The 19,411-nt window shown below is 40.2% G+C and overlaps 3 protein-coding genes across 3 annotated transcripts; 1 reads left to right on the top strand and 2 right to left on the bottom strand.

Moving 5' to 3' along the window:
* Positions 1-183: 183 nt before the first annotated feature.
* On the bottom strand, positions 184-2,482 carry LOC109478104 (protein FAM134C-like). Its single transcript, XM_019779592.1, has 2 exons — positions 2,252-2,482; positions 184-1,869 (listed from the first exon to the last, which is right to left on the bottom strand). Exons 1-2 carry the CDS (start codon positions 2,478-2,480, stop codon positions 1,232-1,234), a joined length of 867 nt encoding a protein of 288 aa, XP_019635151.1. The 5' UTR covers positions 2,481-2,482; the 3' UTR covers positions 184-1,231.
* Positions 2,483-2,935: 453 nt separating this feature from the next.
* LOC109477995 (protein FAM134A-like) lies at positions 2,936-9,340 on the bottom strand. Its single transcript, XM_019779447.1, has 7 exons — positions 9,074-9,340; positions 8,836-8,942; positions 8,195-8,222; positions 4,444-4,551; positions 4,135-4,261; positions 3,621-3,705; positions 2,936-3,105 (listed from the first exon to the last, which is right to left on the bottom strand). Exons 1-7 carry the CDS (start codon positions 9,286-9,288, stop codon positions 2,936-2,938), a joined length of 840 nt encoding a protein of 279 aa, XP_019635006.1. The 5' UTR covers positions 9,289-9,340.
* Positions 9,341-9,563: 223 nt separating this feature from the next.
* LOC109478121 (tubulin gamma-1 chain) lies at positions 9,564-18,900 on the top strand. Its single transcript, XM_019779610.1, has 15 exons — positions 9,564-9,700; positions 9,867-9,917; positions 10,051-10,112; positions 10,563-10,730; positions 11,229-11,297; positions 11,570-11,649; positions 11,941-12,067; positions 12,584-12,670; positions 13,106-13,255; positions 13,788-13,940; positions 14,242-14,316; positions 14,660-14,746; positions 16,622-16,708; positions 17,042-17,146; positions 17,975-18,900. The coding sequence occupies exons 1-15, from the start codon at positions 9,652-9,654 to the stop codon at positions 17,993-17,995; spliced, it is 1,371 nt and encodes a 456-aa protein (XP_019635169.1). The 5' UTR covers positions 9,564-9,651; the 3' UTR covers positions 17,996-18,900.
* Positions 18,901-19,411: the final 511 nt, after the last annotated feature.

Raw genomic sequence — 19,411 nt, 5'->3', positions numbered from 1 at the left:
AATTGCAAAACAGTTAAATGAAACTGTAACATTGTTGCTTCCTTGAAGCAAGGCAATGTGCCCTAACCTCTAGTTTTTAGTACAGGTATGGAAACAACATTGTTGAGTTCTCTTACTTAGTAGGGAACGGTTAAAAATGCTGCACATCCTATTGATTCTTTTGATAGACCTGCCAAACAACTTTTTTGTAGCTATAAAATCTGATGCATACACTGTGCCCAAACAATAACAAAGTTAGTAAGAGATCTGTGAACTTTTTGATAACATTTTAGCTGGTAAATATTTCTACAGTTAATCTGTAACAGGTTTAGTAGTCTTTTTTTCACTGTGCAACTCATTTTTCTTTGATTCAGGGTGATAGGTTACTGTAGTTTCAAATTTCTTTTGCTTTCTACAATCATTGCAATGTCTTACATTTTATGAGAGCCTGTCTTCAAAAATGCTTTGTTTACCGGTAGTAAGTTATATATTTCAAGGATTGATAAAGCACTTTTCAGAAGACAACACTTCTTTCAAATGTCTTTCACAATCATAGCAGAGCTGACAACCAGCTCACTTTTCAAACACCAACCAGCAAGCACACATTTACATTTCATCTGACAGTCCACTGGCCTTTTCTCAACAACACTGACTTTCATATCCATTTTTTTCTATACACTGTACAAAATACAACATTTATGCCTTTGGTACACACAGGTAACTGTTAGCTTAACATAACATTCAGAAAATTTGTCATTCTATGTCTTGGTAATTTTAAATAACGTCTGTATAGTCATTGAATACATAAATACAAGTGTAGTTAATAAGATTCAATTGAATTTAGTTCTGGACTTTCTTGGTTTTGATGCAAACTAAATGTGTGAGGTATACATCTTTTCAAAATAAACCAGTTACTGTACTTGATATCATAGTTTTCCAAACAACCATCAACAAGATTTAAAAAAAAAAAAGATGTAACATAACACCCATGGAAACATTCTCCAGCACTATCAACAGAAGTAACCACCCTTAAATCTATTTTTTACGTCTTAACTGACAAAGAGCACACAAATGTTGCTTACGATTTGATGACTGTTCCTATAAATGGTAATTGATCAATAAATTTGATTTATATTTATTAACCTTCTCCCTGCTGTGAGGTAGCCTATCCCCTGTATTTGCACTGGACACAGCACCTGTCAGTATGGAGAAGGTTAACCTTAAAGAGCACGTTTAACTATTGTTTGTTCTGTCAAGCCCTGTTCCCACCACTACTTCCACTTCTGGGCCCTTCTGGTGAATTCCCTGCCTGTTCTTCAAAGCTCTCAAAGTCCGCTTGGTCCAGAAACTCAAAATCGTCCTCTATTTCCGAATCAGAAAACTCTGTCTCTCTCTTGTTGCCTCTGACATGAGGACTCAGCTCCCTGACCCTGGGTTCCTGCTGTGTGTTAACGTCCTGTTCGCTCGCGTCGACCACGCTGCGGCGGCTTCCCGTCGGTTGATCCGCGCTCCCGGCGGCCGAAGCCAACCAGTTTGTCGCCATGTTTCCCAGTGCGGTCAGCGTCTGTTGCACCACGGTCGTGGCCGCTTCCCTGACGATCTGGGTCCGTGCCATCTCGATCACGTCCGCTTGCGTCGCCTGCTGCTGCCCCTGACGGTATCTTTGCCTGGCAGTCGGCCGCGCTGGCTCATCCTCCTCGCCGTTGAAGTGGGTGGGGTCGAATATCATGTTCTCCGCAGCTTCCCTCTGGTGTTCCTCCTGGCTGATGTCCTGCATGCCCGGCGGAATCCCCAGGTTCTCATCCTCCTCCGCCAGGACTGAAGGGTCGTTAAACGACGGGAACTCGGACAGACCCTCCATAAACATCCCCTCGTTGTCTGTGTGGTTGTCTGTTGAGGAAAGAAATCAATGTAAGTTCCAATTAAACTTCATAGTTACAAATTAGAAACTTTGAGACTCTTCAATGATTAATGAGCATCAGTTCTGTAATTGATGTATATAGCAAAAACCAAATGATTTAGAACTCTGCACTATAATGATCACGACAGAAAAGTTGTAAACACATTATGGTTCAATATTTATGTTTACAGAAGGAAAACATATTGTTTTTGCTCTGTTTCCTCTTCTTCTTCTCCAAACAAATAAGGTCAATGACCAGAACCAGATGTCTGTCACCATGGCAACTAGTGTTGGGTTACATCATGTTGCAATTTTATAGCAAGAGGGATTTAGACTCCTGTCACCATATTTGATCTTGATTCCAGTGCTCACCTTCAGCTATACTGGGTGTCCCCGCCCGTGAGAACTGAGCCAGCGAGGAAGCTTCATCCTCAGACATCTCGGAGTCCGTGAGTGCCCGCGCCAGGGCCGCCGTCGTCTCCGGGTCTCTGGGAATGAACTGTCCAAGTTCTGTGTCCGTTTCGCTGTCGTCTGTCTCTGCAGTAGCCGTGGCGTGACTGGCCGACTGTCCCACGACGAGAGACACCCTCCCGGTGTGCATTCTCTTTCCTAGTGGGGACAATGTGTACGATATCAGAAAAACATGACTTCTACTCCACGAATTCAAGAGAGAGAGAGAGAGAGACAGAATGGTTTATTTACACACAACCTTTGAAATACACTTTCAAGTGTAACAGTTTCAAGTTGTCATGAAGAAGCAGCTATGTCGATTTAGCTGAATTGAGTTGTGATATAACATAGAAGCAATCAGTTAGATGTTACATCAACAAAATTATCGGGGACACTTGCTAAAAGTTATATATACTTATAAAACTCTACTTAGAATCACATTGTGATAATTAGACTTATTTCTTCACACTTTTAATATAGTCATATTCTTACACACATGAGACTCAAATGTCATGTTCTTTGGACTTCAGACAATTAGAATAACACAATGACCTGATTTCCTATGGTGGACTGTTTCTATTGAGCAACCATCCACATACTAACTACCTAATAGTATTGACACCTGAGCCTGTTGTACTCACTCTTCTTGCGCCCCGAGCGCCCCCGTCGTGTCTTCATGCTATAGTCCAGCTGCATCATCAGGGGTTCGAAGCGGTTGTAGATCCGCTGGATAACTCGGTGGTACTCCACACAGGGCCACAGCAGCAGACTCATCACTATACACATGGACATAGTAGTTATTATATAATAACATTATAACCCCTAATAACAAAATAACTATGTAATGTAACTTTATATATAATTGTATGTTGATGTATTCCGACCAGTCTCTCCTGGAAGAATAGCTGTCATCCTCAGGTGGGCAGCTAAAGGAGAGGTTTTCATCAATAAACCTCAAACACCATATACAATGTAGCAGCAAACTTTTCAGACAGACAGGGGTTTAACACTTTCCTGTGTATGTTACTCATAACTACGTGTAGATACATGTACTTGTGATAAGAATTGCATATAACTTAAAATATAACAAACATCAAATCAATGTATAACCATGATTGTACATTGTACATGCAATTCTTGGACAAATATAATATTCTACACCAAATAAGTTTGTGGTGATGACACTGATAGAGAGAATTTTCTGTTGTAGAACAAAAGGCCCAAGTTCAGTGTAGACAGATGGTCAACCGTCATGCTCATTAAATATACAAATGGCACATGTAAGACTCACCAATGATGTAGGCTATCATGACTCCGGGGATGTATATTCCCACCAGTGCCATGGCACCACACGACACACACACCAGCGCAGTGAACTGGCAGGTACAACACATCATTAGCAGAATTCATCCAAGTGACATGACTGTACATGTATTTGTATTTGCCCTCTTGACGTAACTGTCAAATTGCTTACATGGGGTAATGAACCATCAACTTGGCCCAGCTGTCACTCTGCTTGAAGACTTTATCCATAATCTCCAAGCAGATACAGGGATTGAATCTCTTGATAAAACGAAATGTGATCTCTCTGGCAGAGTTACACACATCAGACATTTTATATACAATTTTTAATGTCTGCCAGTGACATCACTTTATTTGACCTTTATCACGAGATTAAAATCATTGACACTTCCGCCCTTGCATCATGTCTGAGTTTCCATGGTTTAAACCTTTAACCATTTTTTACAAGTCCGGAACTAGTCTTAGCGAACCGGTACACAGTACTACGTAGTTTCCATAGTTACCTTTCCAGGCGAGTTCTTCTTCATCTCCCAGAGTTTCCTGCAGGACCATGCGAAGGCGACCCAGCCCTCGGCGATGTGGTGAGCCAGTTCTGGAGCGCTCAGGAGACGGGGGTGGACAACAGCCCAGCTGGGATGGATAGACAATAACTGTTACATCATGGCCATTAATATACTAGTTTTGGTACAGTACAGCACTAGTTTTGAAGGCGACCCAGCCCTCGGCGATGTGGTGTGCCAGTTCTGGAGCGCTCAGGAGACGGGGGTGCACAACAGCCCAGCTGGGAGGGACAAACAGACACAAACAGTTACCCGAGTATATCATGGTTATTACAGGACCAGGAGAAGGTGACCCAGCCCTCGGCGATGTGGTGAGCCAGTTCTGGAGCGCTCAGGAGACGGGGGTGGACAACAGCCCAGCTGGGAGGCACAGACAATTAGAACTGTTACATCATGGGCATTAATATACTAGTACCCATCAATATTTGATTGTATGAGGCATTAACCACAGCCCAACTTAGTTAAGTCAAACAAAAAAAAAACATCATCACGTAATTTCATACTTCAGTTCTGACCAGAAACTGATTCCAATATTTGGAGATAAGACCACATGAAAAAGGCAAGATAAAAACTGAGTATTGATTTATTATGTCAACTAATCTACAGTCATGAGATATTCTACTGCAGCATGAAAATCATAAAATGGTACCCAATTAAGTGTAAATTACAAGCCTAACTGACCTGAGGAAATATTGCCTAAAAATACAGGGTAGCACACACTGTCTTCTCTACCCAGTTGAATTGGAACACCTTAAATATCGATCTAAATCTGACAGCTACAAACAAATTTTTACATTAAGTTTCAGACCAATTGTACTACTGAAGGACCTGCATCTTAATTGCTGTAGGCACCTGAGAATTTCTCCTCTATACTTTACAATTTACCCCAAGCCAGGTCGCTATTTAGCACACCTGCAAATCAATGAAATCCATTGATTTTTTGGCAGGCTTTCTATATATACATACCCAGGAGACTAAGACCACCTTGTTAGCTAAACCTAAAGCCGAGTCACATGTCACCATGTTGGGCTTTTTGGTAGATTGTGCCCTGTGACTAAAATACCTAGTACATACTAATTACATGAAGCAATTTAATTATTACCGGGGCAGGTATATAAAATTCAGTTTAACATACAGTACAGTATGAAAGCATCAAATAGTCCTGTTACATAATGACTGCATAACATATTTATGTACGTGACAGTCCCTTGAAATAGATCTTGGACACAGCTAATGTTTTTATGACAGTCACTGTAACCGTGACTGAAATGTGCTATCCTTGGCCTTGTTTTTGACCCCATAACAAAAACATCATAAAAATATATCACTAGAACCAACTTGTCCAAGGGGCAAGTTAATATTATCTTAGTTAAAAAAAATTCAAGGATGTAAGGCATATACATGATACAACACTGGGGCCAAGCATACATGTTTGTCATTTGGACCCATAGCACTTAGTCATAAGCCCCATCGCAAGATACATACATTTGGAGCAGCAGAAGGTCTTATCTTAATGGACTGAGGCTCTTTTCAAGATCAAGATCTTAGCGGTATAGTCGAGGTACATGCACTTTGGTTAAGCTGTAGAATACTGAAATACTGTACATCACAATTTCTTCATGGTACTTTCATATTAACGGTTTTCGCGGTCACTTTTGTGGTGCTGGGAACTTATCATTGCTGTGAACAAATAAATCACCCTCTTTCTTTTTTGCTGCACCTGCTGCCACTGTGAATGTATTAAGGTCCACGAACATGTCCATTTTTCACAGACTGCAAACTTTTCTTACCCCGAACATAAAGTGATCTACAGTAGAACTGTCTTCTATCTATGTCACCTTTGCAAGCTGAGCGCTGCAACTTTTAGAACAGAATCAACATAAGCTGACAACGTGATACTTCCCCCTGACATGACCAGGATGCCGACAGTACAACAAACCCTGGAGGCCTCCATACCTGACATAGTATTCGGCCACACAACGCCACACATCAATGGGGGAACCAAAATCTAAAAAGATCACTCAAGTGACTCAAGGACAAATGTTATATTCTGAGCTAACTAAATAAAGTTGATGACTGACAGTATGTCCTAGAAATGAGACAAGTACCTGGTAAACATAAGGTTTGAATGAGACAAGTATGCCTCAACATTTTTACCAAATTTCTAGCAAACATCAGCAAGGGGAAGGTTAACAAGAACTTAAACTTTCAGGTACTTCTTGAGATAAGAACTATTTTGTAATCATTATATCATTTCTTGAGATAAGAACTATTTTGTAATCATTATATCATTTCTGATGTGACACATACCTTTAGCTTATTACAGTATCACAGTATTGGACAGGAACACTCTGCAGCTAGTTGTGTGTGAGATGGCAACTGTTTTGCCAAACGCCAAGTGATGTGGGTGTAAATATATACTGGGCTGCTATCTGTTGTTTGTTATTGAAGACCAACAAGTGTGACCATCACACGTCTCTGACTGATGTCATCAATGACCCAAGTGTCAAGGACGGACACAAGGCTTCAACAGTTAACAAGTTAAGTATGAAAAGATAATGACTGTAAATTACCTAACCTGACCTGTCTTACACCATTTTTTGAGTTTCTGACCTGGGTTTGAGTCATTACACAGTTAATTTTTACATTTCCAACAAAGTTGTAGCTAAAATTTAGTCTTAATGGTTGTTCAAGTAAGTTTAGACATTTAACACATAAAGTCTGTAGGTTCACATAATAGTTTACATATGGAGGCATTTCCATCTTCAAAATCTTACTTAATATCTAACTGTACATCTTTTACGTGCAGTTATGTTCATGTTAAGATTTACATCAAAAGGGTTACTTTGTACAAGATGGGCCCTTAAATTTCAGCCAGTAGCTTAGTTGATTTGGCAAAGCTGTCAGCCAAAATTTACGTACAGCCCAGCCATTGGAGGATGTCCTCATATGACATGAGACTGACTTTGACTCCCAACATCAAGTCCAACAACACAACCTGGCTGAATGCCATGTGGCCACGTCAGCGGTTATCCATAGCAAAGAGTAACAATATTGCTGAGAATAACACATCCCAGATGTGAAAATTCACATCGAAAATATGTTTTGTTACTCTCTCTATTGTCACTACGATCCAAAATGACAAGCAAAAATTAATTCAAAATTATTTCTTCTAGAATAATAATATTGCTGAGAATAACACATCCCAGATGTGAAAACTCACATCGTTAATATAATCTATTACTCTCCAAAGTCTCCATATTAACTACCATTCGAAGTGACAAGAAAAATTAAATTGTCAAAATCTTCTAGAGCACTTCAGCTCTGTGTAAGTGTATATATAATATATTGTTGGTTTATTGTCAACATCCTTGAAGTGAGAGCATTAAACAAACGCTCTCTACTGTAGTGCGATTCAATTAGTCATGCTTCATGGTTGAGTTAAGAAATTAAGGTACAGCCACTGAGGTACAGCAGGGCAACAACCTTATATCTACACATCAAGCATTTAATACTAGTGAAAGCAGTGGGACAGATCTTTAATTGAAATTCTAACTTTTATTTTAAGACTTTCTTTATACATAGGAATGACTATAATGGCAGAATGCAATCAGTAATGTCCTGTGCACCCCGTCAGGTCAACGTTTGACAAGTGACAAGTAAACACAGTTGGGGAGTGATGATGTCATACTTTGTCACGCGTTGCCACACTTCAAAACACACGTCAGCAATACACATACATACGGTGTTGCAAATGTACTTAGCGGCCTTGAAACTTATGTAATCCAACACAAGCAAGATCCAACGTGCAAACACTACTAAAAAGAAAAGAACTCTTAAAAATCGTAACATAATCTGGGGACAATAGAGATGTAAACCTTGTTGTCAAGTTTCTTTCACAATTCATTGCATAAATGCTCTGTGACATGCCTGAAACTGAAAGCCCATACAATAGCAAAACATTTTGTTGGTAATAACAAAAATATGGCATATGAATATTTACCTGTCTTGGTCTTCCTCTGGTTTTTCCACTGCAGGGGACAGAGACAATTAATTAGGTCATAGCATAGTGGACAGCAATCCTTATTTGGGATGAGGGCATGTGTTGATAAAACACAATATACCAATCAATTGGCATCAATGGGTGGCATAACATCTAGATGCATCTGTACAATTTCAACCATTGCAACATCATATACTTAACTTTCATTTACAGCAATTCAATGAATCATCACATTTGAAGTGTGATATGTGTAACTCAAAACGAATGTAAACAACTTAGAAACCATAGCTGTAAACAACACGACATAGAATACTGTGTATTTTTCCACTGGAATATAGTGGTATCAAAATACATACACCTGGTACACAGTACCCCGTGACTATATGTGTATGATAGTGTCAAAATATAATTAACGATTCAGTGTGATTTGGGCAGGATCGAATGTCGGAAGGACATGAAACAAAGAAATGTTTCACTGTCATTTTTTGTAGGTCAACAGCTGAGGAAATGGTACTGGGTTCTCTGCGTATATGTCCATGGAAAGCCCGGGGCGTCAGACACACAAGGATTCTTAAAATTCCTGAAGGGAAGGACGGTTTGATGTCTGGTGTGTGTAAAATCAATGTGCGAGATTCCCTCACCGCGTATAGTGGGCCAGATTCGGTTCCTCCAGATCTCGGCACACACCGCCACCATTGCACACATCGCAAGCAGGAAGAAGAACCGGTAATTCGTGGAAGTAGCGAGCCTAGAAAAGATACAACATCATAAATAAAAACACTATATTTGTGGGAACGTCAAGATCAAATTTTAACGGATGACAACTTTGAGAAATGCGAGTATTTTGCGATAAACAAAAGCAAAATTTATATAACTCACCAAAACGCGCCATTCACCAGAAACATCAGGACGGCCGAATGGGTCGGTTTCTCCCACACCAAAACGCGCTGAAAATACAGAAATCCCGTCTCGAAAGGGTTCAGGATCTTCGTAAGAATCCTTTCCTTCCTTGCGATGGCCTCTGCGTACTCTGGATCGTCTGTGTCGCCCTGTTGAGGGCGCTGATCGGATGGTTCTGAGTCCGAGTTCGCCATCTTTCCTGTCCTGCCTTCTGCAACTCTGTTTTTGTTTTGTTGTGACGTAATCCAAAAAAGCCGAAACCCCACCCAGCATGCATCCGGATGAACTTTCACCTCATAAACAAATATTTTTTCTTTTCTTGAATAAAATTATGAACTTATGAGAAATATATGAGCCTTTTATGCCATTATATTACTTTAAATTAGAAGTTATGGAGGAAAAAACGATGAAACTTAAACTTCTGACCGATGATCTCACAGGTCACGTGACAGCTTTGCAGTCAAAAATTTTGCCGCCATTTTTCTAGAACGGACTTGGATTTTTCCTGTCCTTTTGGTTCAACTTTTTGGTCTTCTGAAAGCCTGTAAACAGTGACAATGCCGCGGGAAATCATAACGTTACAGTTGGGACAATGTGGGAACCAAAGTAAGTTCTCTATGTGAGCAAAATACCCACATTTCGACGATGTGTTTTACACATGATGTTATGTTGGGATGGGGAGGGGCAGTGTGGTTTGTTATGATTTCTAAATATGGTGAATTAATTAAGATAACTAGCAAAATTATCATGTGTTCTTTTTCTTCCCATGTAGTTGGTATGGAGTTCTGGAAGCAGCTGTGTATGGAACACGGAATTAGTCCAGGTAAGTTTGTCTTCAGATGAAAAATAAATATTCATGGTTTATCCTGTTTGGTTTTAATATAATAACTTAATAAGCCATCCACTGCAAGCAAACACTTGCAAAGTTTCACATAAAATGTTTTCTTGTCAACCAGAGGGAATTCTGGAAGATTACGCAACTGAAGGAACAGACAGAAAAGATGTATTCTTCTACCAGGTATGACAACATTTGTATATTATATATGATATGTCTGACGTGATAGTAATATTGTGTATAGCAAAGATTTGGACACAACAATACAATCGCAATGGCATGCTCAACTGAACATATCCACTAGAACCGTGAGTGATTGCAACTTATCAAAAAAAAATATCTGACCTGAACCAGACGTCTGTCACCATGGTAACTGGTGTTGGGTTACATCATGTTGCAATTTTATAGCAGGAGGGATTTAGACTCCTGTCTGACCATATATATGAATGTGCTAACCCTCGGAAGACGGGGAACAACAGACGATAAACCGGACAGTGAGTGAGAGTGTGAGTGTGCTTGAGTAAGAATTAACACAGCAGACCACATGCGAAGCTAAACATTATGCATTTGATTTGCAAATGTTGTACCTTTCTAGTTGTCTGATTTATTCCCTATTGTGTCCTATTTCCCCAGGCTGATGATGAACACTACATCCCCCGGTCCGTCCTGTTGGATCTGGAGCCTCGAGTCATCAACACCATCCTGAACTCCCCCTACGCCAACCTCTACAATCCCGAGAACATCTACATGTCCACACATGGGGGAGGCGCAGGCAACAACTGGGCCAGCGGGTACGCACAGGTACAGAGAATATTTTTACTTATAGTTATGTATGGGTACTCACCACCACCCACCCTGCTTTCGGTGGCGGACAGGGAGTGGCGCCACTGCCCATTGAGGAGCTGCAGACCACAACATATATACCACAACATATATATACATTTACATATACATTTACATTATACATTTGCGACCATCCCCATCCAAAACCCTCACCGTGCTGGAGCCCTCAAACTAGTGAGGTTAGCGCGAAAAGGGAAGAAGAAGAAGAGGATGTTTACCTTTGCAGAAAGTAAACATATTGTTTTTGCTCTTTTTCTCCTCTTCTCCCTCTTCTTCTTCTCCAAACAAATAGGGTCCAGGACGAGGTGTTTGTCATGATGGTAACTGGTATTGAGTTACGTAATGTTCCAAGTGCCATGCAGAACTGAGTTCAGATCATTCTGAAATAGTATGATTTTGCTAACATTGCTAATATGTAGACCTTTCATTTATGCCGAAATTGAACATTTTTTCCAGGGTGAAAAAGTGCAGGAAGAAGTGTTTGACATCATCGACAGAGAAGCTGACGGGAGTGATAGTTTAGAGGTGAGATCATGATACAACAATACTCTGTCTTTGCTATTTTGGACTTCATTTCCTTAAATTATGTGAACAGAAATAAGGCTATCTTGAAGGATCTTCTGTGTTGGTAGACGTCATTATGCAAGAAATTTGAACTGTGATTTCCAACACATTTGACTAACCCAAAATTTTCGGGTACAATCAAAAATTCGTCTGACCCTTGTGTTAGAAATTACAGTTTTAAGTTCCTGCAGAAATAAGGCTAGGTTTACAAATGATTCCTTGTTGTTGTCCAGGGCTTTGTGATCTGCCACTCCATTGCGGGAGGTACAGGCTCTGGTATGGGGTCTTACATGGTAGAGAAGCTCAATGACAGGTAAGTAATTATGTTTACTGAATGAAAACATATTGTTTTTGCTCAGTTTCTTCTTCTTCCGTTCGGAACATAATAAGTACTAAACGTACTAAAAACTGTTCAGAAGCCATTGAAGTTACTCCTTTCATACCTTAAAGAGGTAAAAGGAGGTTCTATAAAATCTCCTTGATAGTTGGTAACAGTTAAGGCAGCAAATAAAAATCAACATTAAACTAAATTTAAAGTATGAGGGTGCAACAGTCCTGTTCACTTGATTAGGAAAACTTCTCAGACTGCCATTTTTATTTTCAGATTTCCTAAGAAGCTGATCCAGACCTACTCGGTGTTCCCCAACCAGGATGAGATCAGTGACGTGGTGGTTCAGCCGTACAACTCACTCCTCACACTCAAGAGACTCACACAAAACGCTGACTGTGTGGTGAGGAACAACATTCTCTTTACTAGCATGAAAGTTCATCTGTGTTGGTAGTTACATGTTTAAAGTTAAAACTTTAGATCCAACACAAAGAAGTTCTCTCACCTAGGTATAGAGCTTTCAACCAGGCACTCTGGTCTTTTTCAGTAGACTGACCCAGTGATGCTTGTCACGTGGCTTCTTTGAAGTGTTTGAAGTGTGACGTCAACCGTGACCAGGGCCGACATTGTCTACTAGATACGTATGACCCAGTGTTGACATCACACTTTAAAGAAACCATGTGACACGCCTCACTGGGTCAGTCTACTGAGGAAGAGTTCAAGCAAACAATATTTGATTGAGACTAAATTATGTTGCACCTATATGAACAAAATTTTTTTGGCATATGATAGAACTTTTTGAATAGTGCATGTAGTTTTAATTCCAGAACTCACAATTGCCAAAGTGTACGTATTTGATGTACACCAACAGTATGACTCTATTTGGAGAATTCAATAGCTCTCCTTCTCTTGCCTACAGGTGGTGTTGGACAACACAGCCCTGAACAGGATTGCAGTGGACAGACTTCACATCCAGAACCCTTCCTTCTCTCAGATCAACTCTTTGGTAAGGAAATTTCATTTCACTATGTTATTATTATTAGACTGTAAGGCCACACCGACTTGATTTTATGGATGACATCCTCTGAAGACCTCCAAACTAGTGCGTACTGGCAAATAAAAAATTCCAGCCAAAAAAATGCTGCTAAACCACAGGAATACAAAGTTGGTACTATTGTGAATTTGTGGTAGTACATAGCGACTTTTACAACAAGCCGGCACATGCTGGCCTTTTGCAGCATTTATGAGTCGGCACTGTACTGAGTTCTAGAGTTCCGTGGAGTGTCGGCAGCCTACGTGCTACCCTCGTAGTTACTGCCGTCTCCCTATTGTCGCTAGATACCATGGACTACTGAGGATGGTACCCAGGCCAGAGCCTTTGAGGAGGAGATTTTTTTTTGTGAGGACAGCTGAAATGAATGCGCTTTTTGTCCATTCACAGGTGTCTACCATCATGTCCACCAGCACCACCACTCTGAGATACCCCGGCTACATGAACAACGACCTGATCGGCCTGATCGCCTCTCTCATCCCCACCCCACGTCTGCACTTCCTCATGACAGGATACACACCACTCACTACGGACCAGAAGGTAAGCAAGGCATACCATGCACCAAAAAATTCTTTATATGAATGAATGGATGAATGAACTTTATTGCTCGTCAGTCGTACATGGTGAAACGTATGGCTGTAAAACAACTATCCTACAGTTATTGGACACCACTCACCACCGACCAGAAGGTAAGGCCTAGGGAAAAAATGTTTGTGTTTCCTGTTTCAGTCCTGAAAAAATTACAGTCTGTAGATAGGGATCATTTTTTCTCTTTTTTTAGACTTTGGCAATCTCTAGTGATCCAACTTATACTCCTTAGTTCAACAAAGTAAAACTTGCATGACACTTGTATTTCAATGTCAATGTTAGAAAACCGATTGTACTATAACATTTCATCACTTAGGTATCAGATCATGGAGCTAGAAAAGGCCGATGAGCTTGAAAAAATTATGTCCCTCGCAGGGGTCCACCCAAAAAAAGGCTAGGGTCTGAAGTTTTTTTCTGGGGTCGAAAGGGAAACAGGAAACACAACAGTTTTTTGCTAGGCCTCAGCAACCTCCTTTCCTTCCAGGCTGCGAGTGTGAGAAAGACGACGGTTCTTGACGTGATGCGACGCCTGCTGCAGCCCAAGAACATGATGGTGTCGACAGACCGCATCCGCCACATCAACCACTGCTTCATCTCCATCCTCAACATCATCCAGGGGGAGGTGGACCCCACACAGGTGTGCAACTTTTAACCTTTTAGAGTGGGGTCATGTGGCGTAGCGATAGTGTTCGACTCAGACTCAAGAGGTCCCGGGTTTGAATCCTGCCTGATGCCACCGATCTTGTGCCCTTGGGAAAGGCACTTTACACAACTTTCCGCACTTAACTCAACTGAAAATTAGTATTGTCTGTCCTGTATGCGTTTCTATGTGTGGGACACAACACCAGCAACAGCTGCCTGTGTCCCACATGTATTGCACTGTTGCAATTTCAATAATTCGAATCAAATCACAGACTCACAGATCTGGTCTGTTACAGGTGCACAAGAGCCTGCAGCGTATCCGTGAGAGGAAGCTCGCGCAGTTCATCCCCTGGGGACCAGCAAGCATACAGGTGGGACAAGGAGAAATCCTTAGTTATAGAGTTCAAACTTTGTTCCAACACAAGGAAGGAATCTTGTCAACCTTCAAACTACACTTTGGATGTCAAATACAACTGTATACTTGATGACCAAAACACTAAGATACTATAATAAAGTGGAAGAAAAAGAAATCTTACTTACTTACTTACTTACTGCCCTTAATGCCAGTCTCGGCATGTAGGGCAGCAACAAAGGTTCTCCAGTTCCCTCTGTCCTCGGCTACTCTCTGGATGGTATCCTAAGTGTGGCTGAGCCTGAAGAAATCTGAATCTGATGCATGGTACACATTAATGCAGTTCCGTTTGTTTTCACCAGGTGGCACTGTCCAGAAAGTCTCCATATGTCCAGTCAGCCCACAGAGTCAGTGGGCTCATGCTGGCCAACCATACCAGCATCTCCTCAGTAAGTTGTTACTTTATTACTCCGTGAAGGAGGTCAGGACCTCCGGACGGAGTGTTGTAATCGGCTGATTTTTCATGTTCGCAGTCAAAACACTGGGTTCTCTTTGTGTAATCGGCACGCAATTTTATACGCCGTCTGCGGGCATGCCCGTGTTGATGCACGAATGTGTGTTTTTGCCGTTGCTGCTTTCGCGGTCAATGTAATATCGCAGACGCACCCCTACAATTACGAGGCGAATTGGAATGGTCCAGAAAAACGCGTTGTTTGGAATAGCAGTGGGGTTCAAAAAAGTTCATGCAGATACGGGGTGGTTTTTATAAGTGGTTCCAGATGTTTTTGCCCATGGTTAAGAGATGCCAAGTTTTTTGGAAGATGTTCGCAGCCAAAACGCATTCCCCCGTACGTCGCATTTCTGTGTAATTTAGCATGTGGTGTTGCATTATGTCCGGGATGATGCACGTCTTTTTATTTTTACCGTAGCTGTTTTGATATTGGAGTAAATGCTTATTTTCGAAACATCCCCATTTCTTTGAAATGGTTTCGTCCGTTTATGCAACTGTTACTGCGCTAATGACGACCAGTCGCGCTGTCCTGATACACCGCGAATGTGCGAGTGTTCCCTGTAGACAGTCCCGGGAGTCATTTTTTTCGCACATTCCAGGAGCCAAACCAAAATACGTTCATGAACCGAGTCCAAAAAACCGAAACGTGAAAATCGGATGATCGGACCTGATGTACATTTCTCTTTCTATAGATTGTACACACAATATATACACACATCTTTAGATAATCTGGCCATGGCAGGTTAAAAAAAAAGTAACCCTGAATCATACTAGATTAGCGTAAATGTATGTTAATGCGTTCAAAACAAGAAAAAAATTGTTTCCGGGTATTAATCTCTTGAATCACGGCGCTGAATATTGACGCAAAAATATTTCGGGCATCGCGCGCCCTTCCTGCGTCACGTGTAGGCATCTCGCATCTCTGATTGGTTGTTGCGTCTTAAGATGACTGAGCCGACGCGCGTTTAAACAATTTTTCTTTGTTCGATTTATCACACTTCACAGAGAATTGTCGCCAATGGCTACTTCTTTTTGTTGCAATATATAATACTTCACGGTAGAGCTGTGTACCGGTACGCAGTACCGATACTGTACCGGAAAAATTGATTAGGTACAGGTCCAAAATACCTAATCCCTCAGTACCGGTACCGTACCTAAACAATTTCACACCAATTTTATGCCTATTTGTGACCTCAAATCGGTCCCTGTGTAAGGACAGTGTGTTCATGAAAACAAAAACATCTTTAGTTTTGCCTATATGTCATCTGAGCATTCGCCATAAACAAAGAATAAACCTTAACTATCAAGTTTATTAATGTTTTTTTGTTATTGAAGGAGTTCAGAAGAGCATATAAATTGGTCGAATTGTTCAGGTACAGGTTCAGGTCCGGACCTGTACCTAAACCTGTGTACCTGTACCTGTACCTGTACCTAAAATTTGTTTAGGTACACAGCTCTACTTCACGGAGAATTGTCGCCTATGGCTTCTTGTTGTGATTTCAGTGTAACAAATTAACAGATAAATCATTGTGGGGTCTTGTGGCGTAGCAGCAGAGTGCTCGACTTGGAACCAAGAGGTCCCGGGTTCGAGTCCTGACATGCCACCCATCTTGTTCCCTTGGGAAAGGCACTTTACACGACTTTACTCACTTTATTCAAGTGAAAAGGAGTATCGTCTATCCTGTATTTGTTTCTATGTGTGGGACACAAATCCAGTGACAGCTGCCTCTGTCTCACGTGTATTGTACTGTTACAATTTCCATAAATTGAATCAAACTGATCAATATATGTCTGTAATGTGTGCCTTTCTTAGTTGTTTGAGAGATGTCTGAAGCAGTACGACAAGTTGCGGAAACGTGAGGCCTTCCTGGAGCAGTTCCGCAAAGAGAACATGTTCAAGGTGGGAGCTTCTTAAAGCTAGAATTTTCAAGTTACAAGCACACAAGGAATGTGTTTGTTTGTTTATTTGTTACTTGTCTCTATATTAAAAGTCCTTTGAGTGCTCCGATATAAATTAATATCCAGTATTCTGCGTGACAAAGAAGACAATATATAATGACTTGATAACTTGAAGTCTGTTGCTTGACTAACTGTTTTTTGGCATATCTTATCACCTGGATGTCTAACCTTCATTGACGCAAGAACTTGATGACTTGAAGTTTGTTGCTTGAGTAACTGTTTTTTGGCATATCTTATTACCTGGATGTCTAACCTTCATTGCCGTATGTTCCAGGACAACCTGGATGAGCTGGACAACTCCCGTGAGGTTGTCCAGCAGCTAGTGGATGAGTACCACGCTGCAACTAGACCTGACTACATCTCCTGGGGCGCTCAGGAGGTGGGCGACTTTTAGAACTATTCCCGACCTGATACTACCAAAAGAAATATTGCCATGTATTTATGAATGTGGTACTGGTTAATTTTGGCTCTAAGGTATGATTTAGGCCTTCTTGGGCACTTTTCAAACTAATTTTGCAGTGCATGAAGTTGAAAATGGGTCTGCGACACTTCTACCTTAAATTTTTGTTTTTTGTAACACTTTGTTCATGGGTATCAACCTTGGAGTAAGTCTTAAGGTTAAGAACTTGCACATGATCCTTATATCCTTTTTTCAGTAATAAGCCTGTTAACTGTGAGCATTCTGCATTTCCTACTCGATATGGATTTCTTCTCGAAGTCAAACTGTCCCTCTAGATTTGATCTCCAAAGTAACCATAGCTGACTATCCTGCCATTGGGGTCTCCTTGAATGATTTGTTTTCCTTTCTCTTCTACTTTCTTTCCACTCATTACTTTTTCCTACTCTTGTGTAGAGGACATATACAGTCCCGTTAGGCTCCAGATCCACAAGTACTGATAACTTCATGGCAGCAATTAAACAAGACACGGTTAGTTTGCAAAGATGCAAAATTTTCTGTTGCATTTTTCTTTTCTTATTTGTTTCCTTGACTTCTCTCACTCATTCTCGTTTTTCCTGATACATGTGATATTATGTGCATATGATTTCTAAATCTTGCACATTTCACTATCTTATTTTGTACACTTTTGTACACATTTCTCACTTTCTATATCTTTCTTTCTTGTTCCAACTTAGTACCCAACGTAAATATAATCAATATAAATTTAATATTTCTGAGTCTGACTGATTTTCTTATTGTCCAATGCAGGCAGCTGAGGGAAGATCATAAGAAGACTACAAGACTGTCTGTATAGAGGTGGGAGCTTCTTAAAAAGAAAGCTTAAAGGTTCAAGTTATAAGCACATGAGGAATGTGTTCGTTCGTTTGTTTCTTTGTTACACGTTTCCATATTCTTCCTGATTGTGTACATATATATTGAAGAAGTAAGAAAAGTATTGAAAGAAGTCCTTTGAGTGCTCCAATATAAATAAATATCCAGTATTCTGTGTGACAAAGAAAACAATATATATATGACTTGATAACTTGAAGTTTGTTTTTCCTACTTCATTTTGTACATTTTGTATCACTCAAACTTGAATGGAGCTTCGTTTCCAGATATTCCTCAAAGAAAGGGGGAATTCCAAGCATGGTAGACTAAGTTTTCTCAAAGAAGATCTGAATGGTAACAGTATGTATTGGTATGTTTGCAACGGAAAATATTTATAAAAAAAAAAACAAGGATTTCAAAAGCAGTGAGTATCACTTATTGTGAAGACCACAGAATTCTTACCACTTGAACTTTGACCATAGAGTCAGTCTCAAAACTCTTCCATTTGTATTTGTTCCACATTTAATATGGGACCTTGAAAATTTATATAAGGACAGAGCAGATTTTCACTAAAAGGCTGTCTTGCTCCAAGTAGAAGCAAAGTGCCAACAATATCTTCCTAAATGATGAACAATGACGATATAAAATGCAGTACATTTATTCCAATATGATAACAATGCATGTATGCATCCAAACATTTTAAATATACATGTTGTTATGATGTAACTGCACAATTTCATGTACTTTGTATGCTACATACATGTAGTCACTTTCTTGGATGATAAAGGCACATAACATTCACATGTAACTGTCAACATTGAACATCTAAAATAAATGGCTTGCATCTGCCAATACTCTTGGATATGTAGTGTTCTATACATATTCTTAAATTTAGTTTATAATGCCTGAACATAACACATTCAACTTCTTCACATAACCTTCTCTAAGAATAGACTTTTTCCAAAATACATTGTACACGTACATGTACTTCATATATTCTTAGTCACCACTCTAATACATGTACATTCATTGTGTCTGGTTAACAGAGATATTCATCATTTTACACACTGGCTCTAGTCAAGTGAAGTTTTTGTTGACAAGAAATTAGTATATTTTCAATAAGAAATTCCAGCACCAATAATTTTACAATTTTGTATTCTATTCAGGCCAAAGTATGCATAATATGCTCTTTCAAATTCCATTGAGACTTACCCAATCAAAATGTTGGCTGACACCCAAAAACAAGTCTAGATCTTATTTGATATTTGACTGTAGGCTGGTATGTACAGGGTAGATACCAGCCTACAGTCAAATAGATTACCAATAATGTCCATTTGTTAAAGCATTGCCCTGCCAATTCTATGCCATTTACAGTTA

The sequence above is a fragment of the Branchiostoma belcheri genome, unplaced genomic scaffold (genome assembly GCF_001625305.1).
Source record: "Branchiostoma belcheri isolate BF01 breed outbred unplaced genomic scaffold, Haploidv18h27 scaffold42, whole genome shotgun sequence".
NCBI classification, from domain to species: Eukaryota; Metazoa; Chordata; class Leptocardii; order Amphioxiformes; family Branchiostomatidae; genus Branchiostoma; species Branchiostoma belcheri.
Note: the sequence above shows the minus strand (reverse complement) of the source record. Positions and strands in the feature narration are given on the sequence as shown.

Excerpts from the sequence above, each read along its gene's own strand:
- LOC109478104 (XM_019779592.1), bottom strand. The coding sequence starts at position 2,480 with ATGCACACCGGGAGGGTGTCTCTCGTCGTGGGACAGTCGGCCAGTCAC. Across the intron at positions 1,870-2,251 it reads GACACCCAGTATAGCTGAAG|ACAACCACACAGACAACGAG; the intron begins GTGAGCACTGGA and ends TTTCCTCAACAG.
- LOC109477995 (XM_019779447.1), bottom strand. The coding sequence starts at position 9,288 with ATGGCGAACTCGGACTCAGAACCATCCGATCAGCGCCCTCAACAGGGC. Across the intron at positions 4,262-4,443 it reads AATAACCATGATATACTCGG|CTGGGCTGTTGTCCACCCCC; the intron begins GTAACTGTTTGT and ends TATCCATCCCAG. Across the intron at positions 3,706-4,134 it reads AGAAGAACTCGCCTGGAAAG|TTCACTGCGCTGGTGTGTGT; the intron begins GTAACTATGGAA and ends TGTACCTGCCAG.
- LOC109478121 (XM_019779610.1), top strand. The coding sequence starts at position 9,652 with ATGCCGCGGGAAATCATAACGTTACAGTTGGGACAATGTGGGAACCAA. Across the intron at positions 10,731-11,228 it reads GGGCCAGCGGGTACGCACAG|GGTGAAAAAGTGCAGGAAGA; the intron begins GTACAGAGAATA and ends CATTTTTTCCAG. Across the intron at positions 16,709-17,041 it reads GCAAAGAGAACATGTTCAAG|GACAACCTGGATGAGCTGGA; the intron begins GTGGGAGCTTCT and ends CGTATGTTCCAG.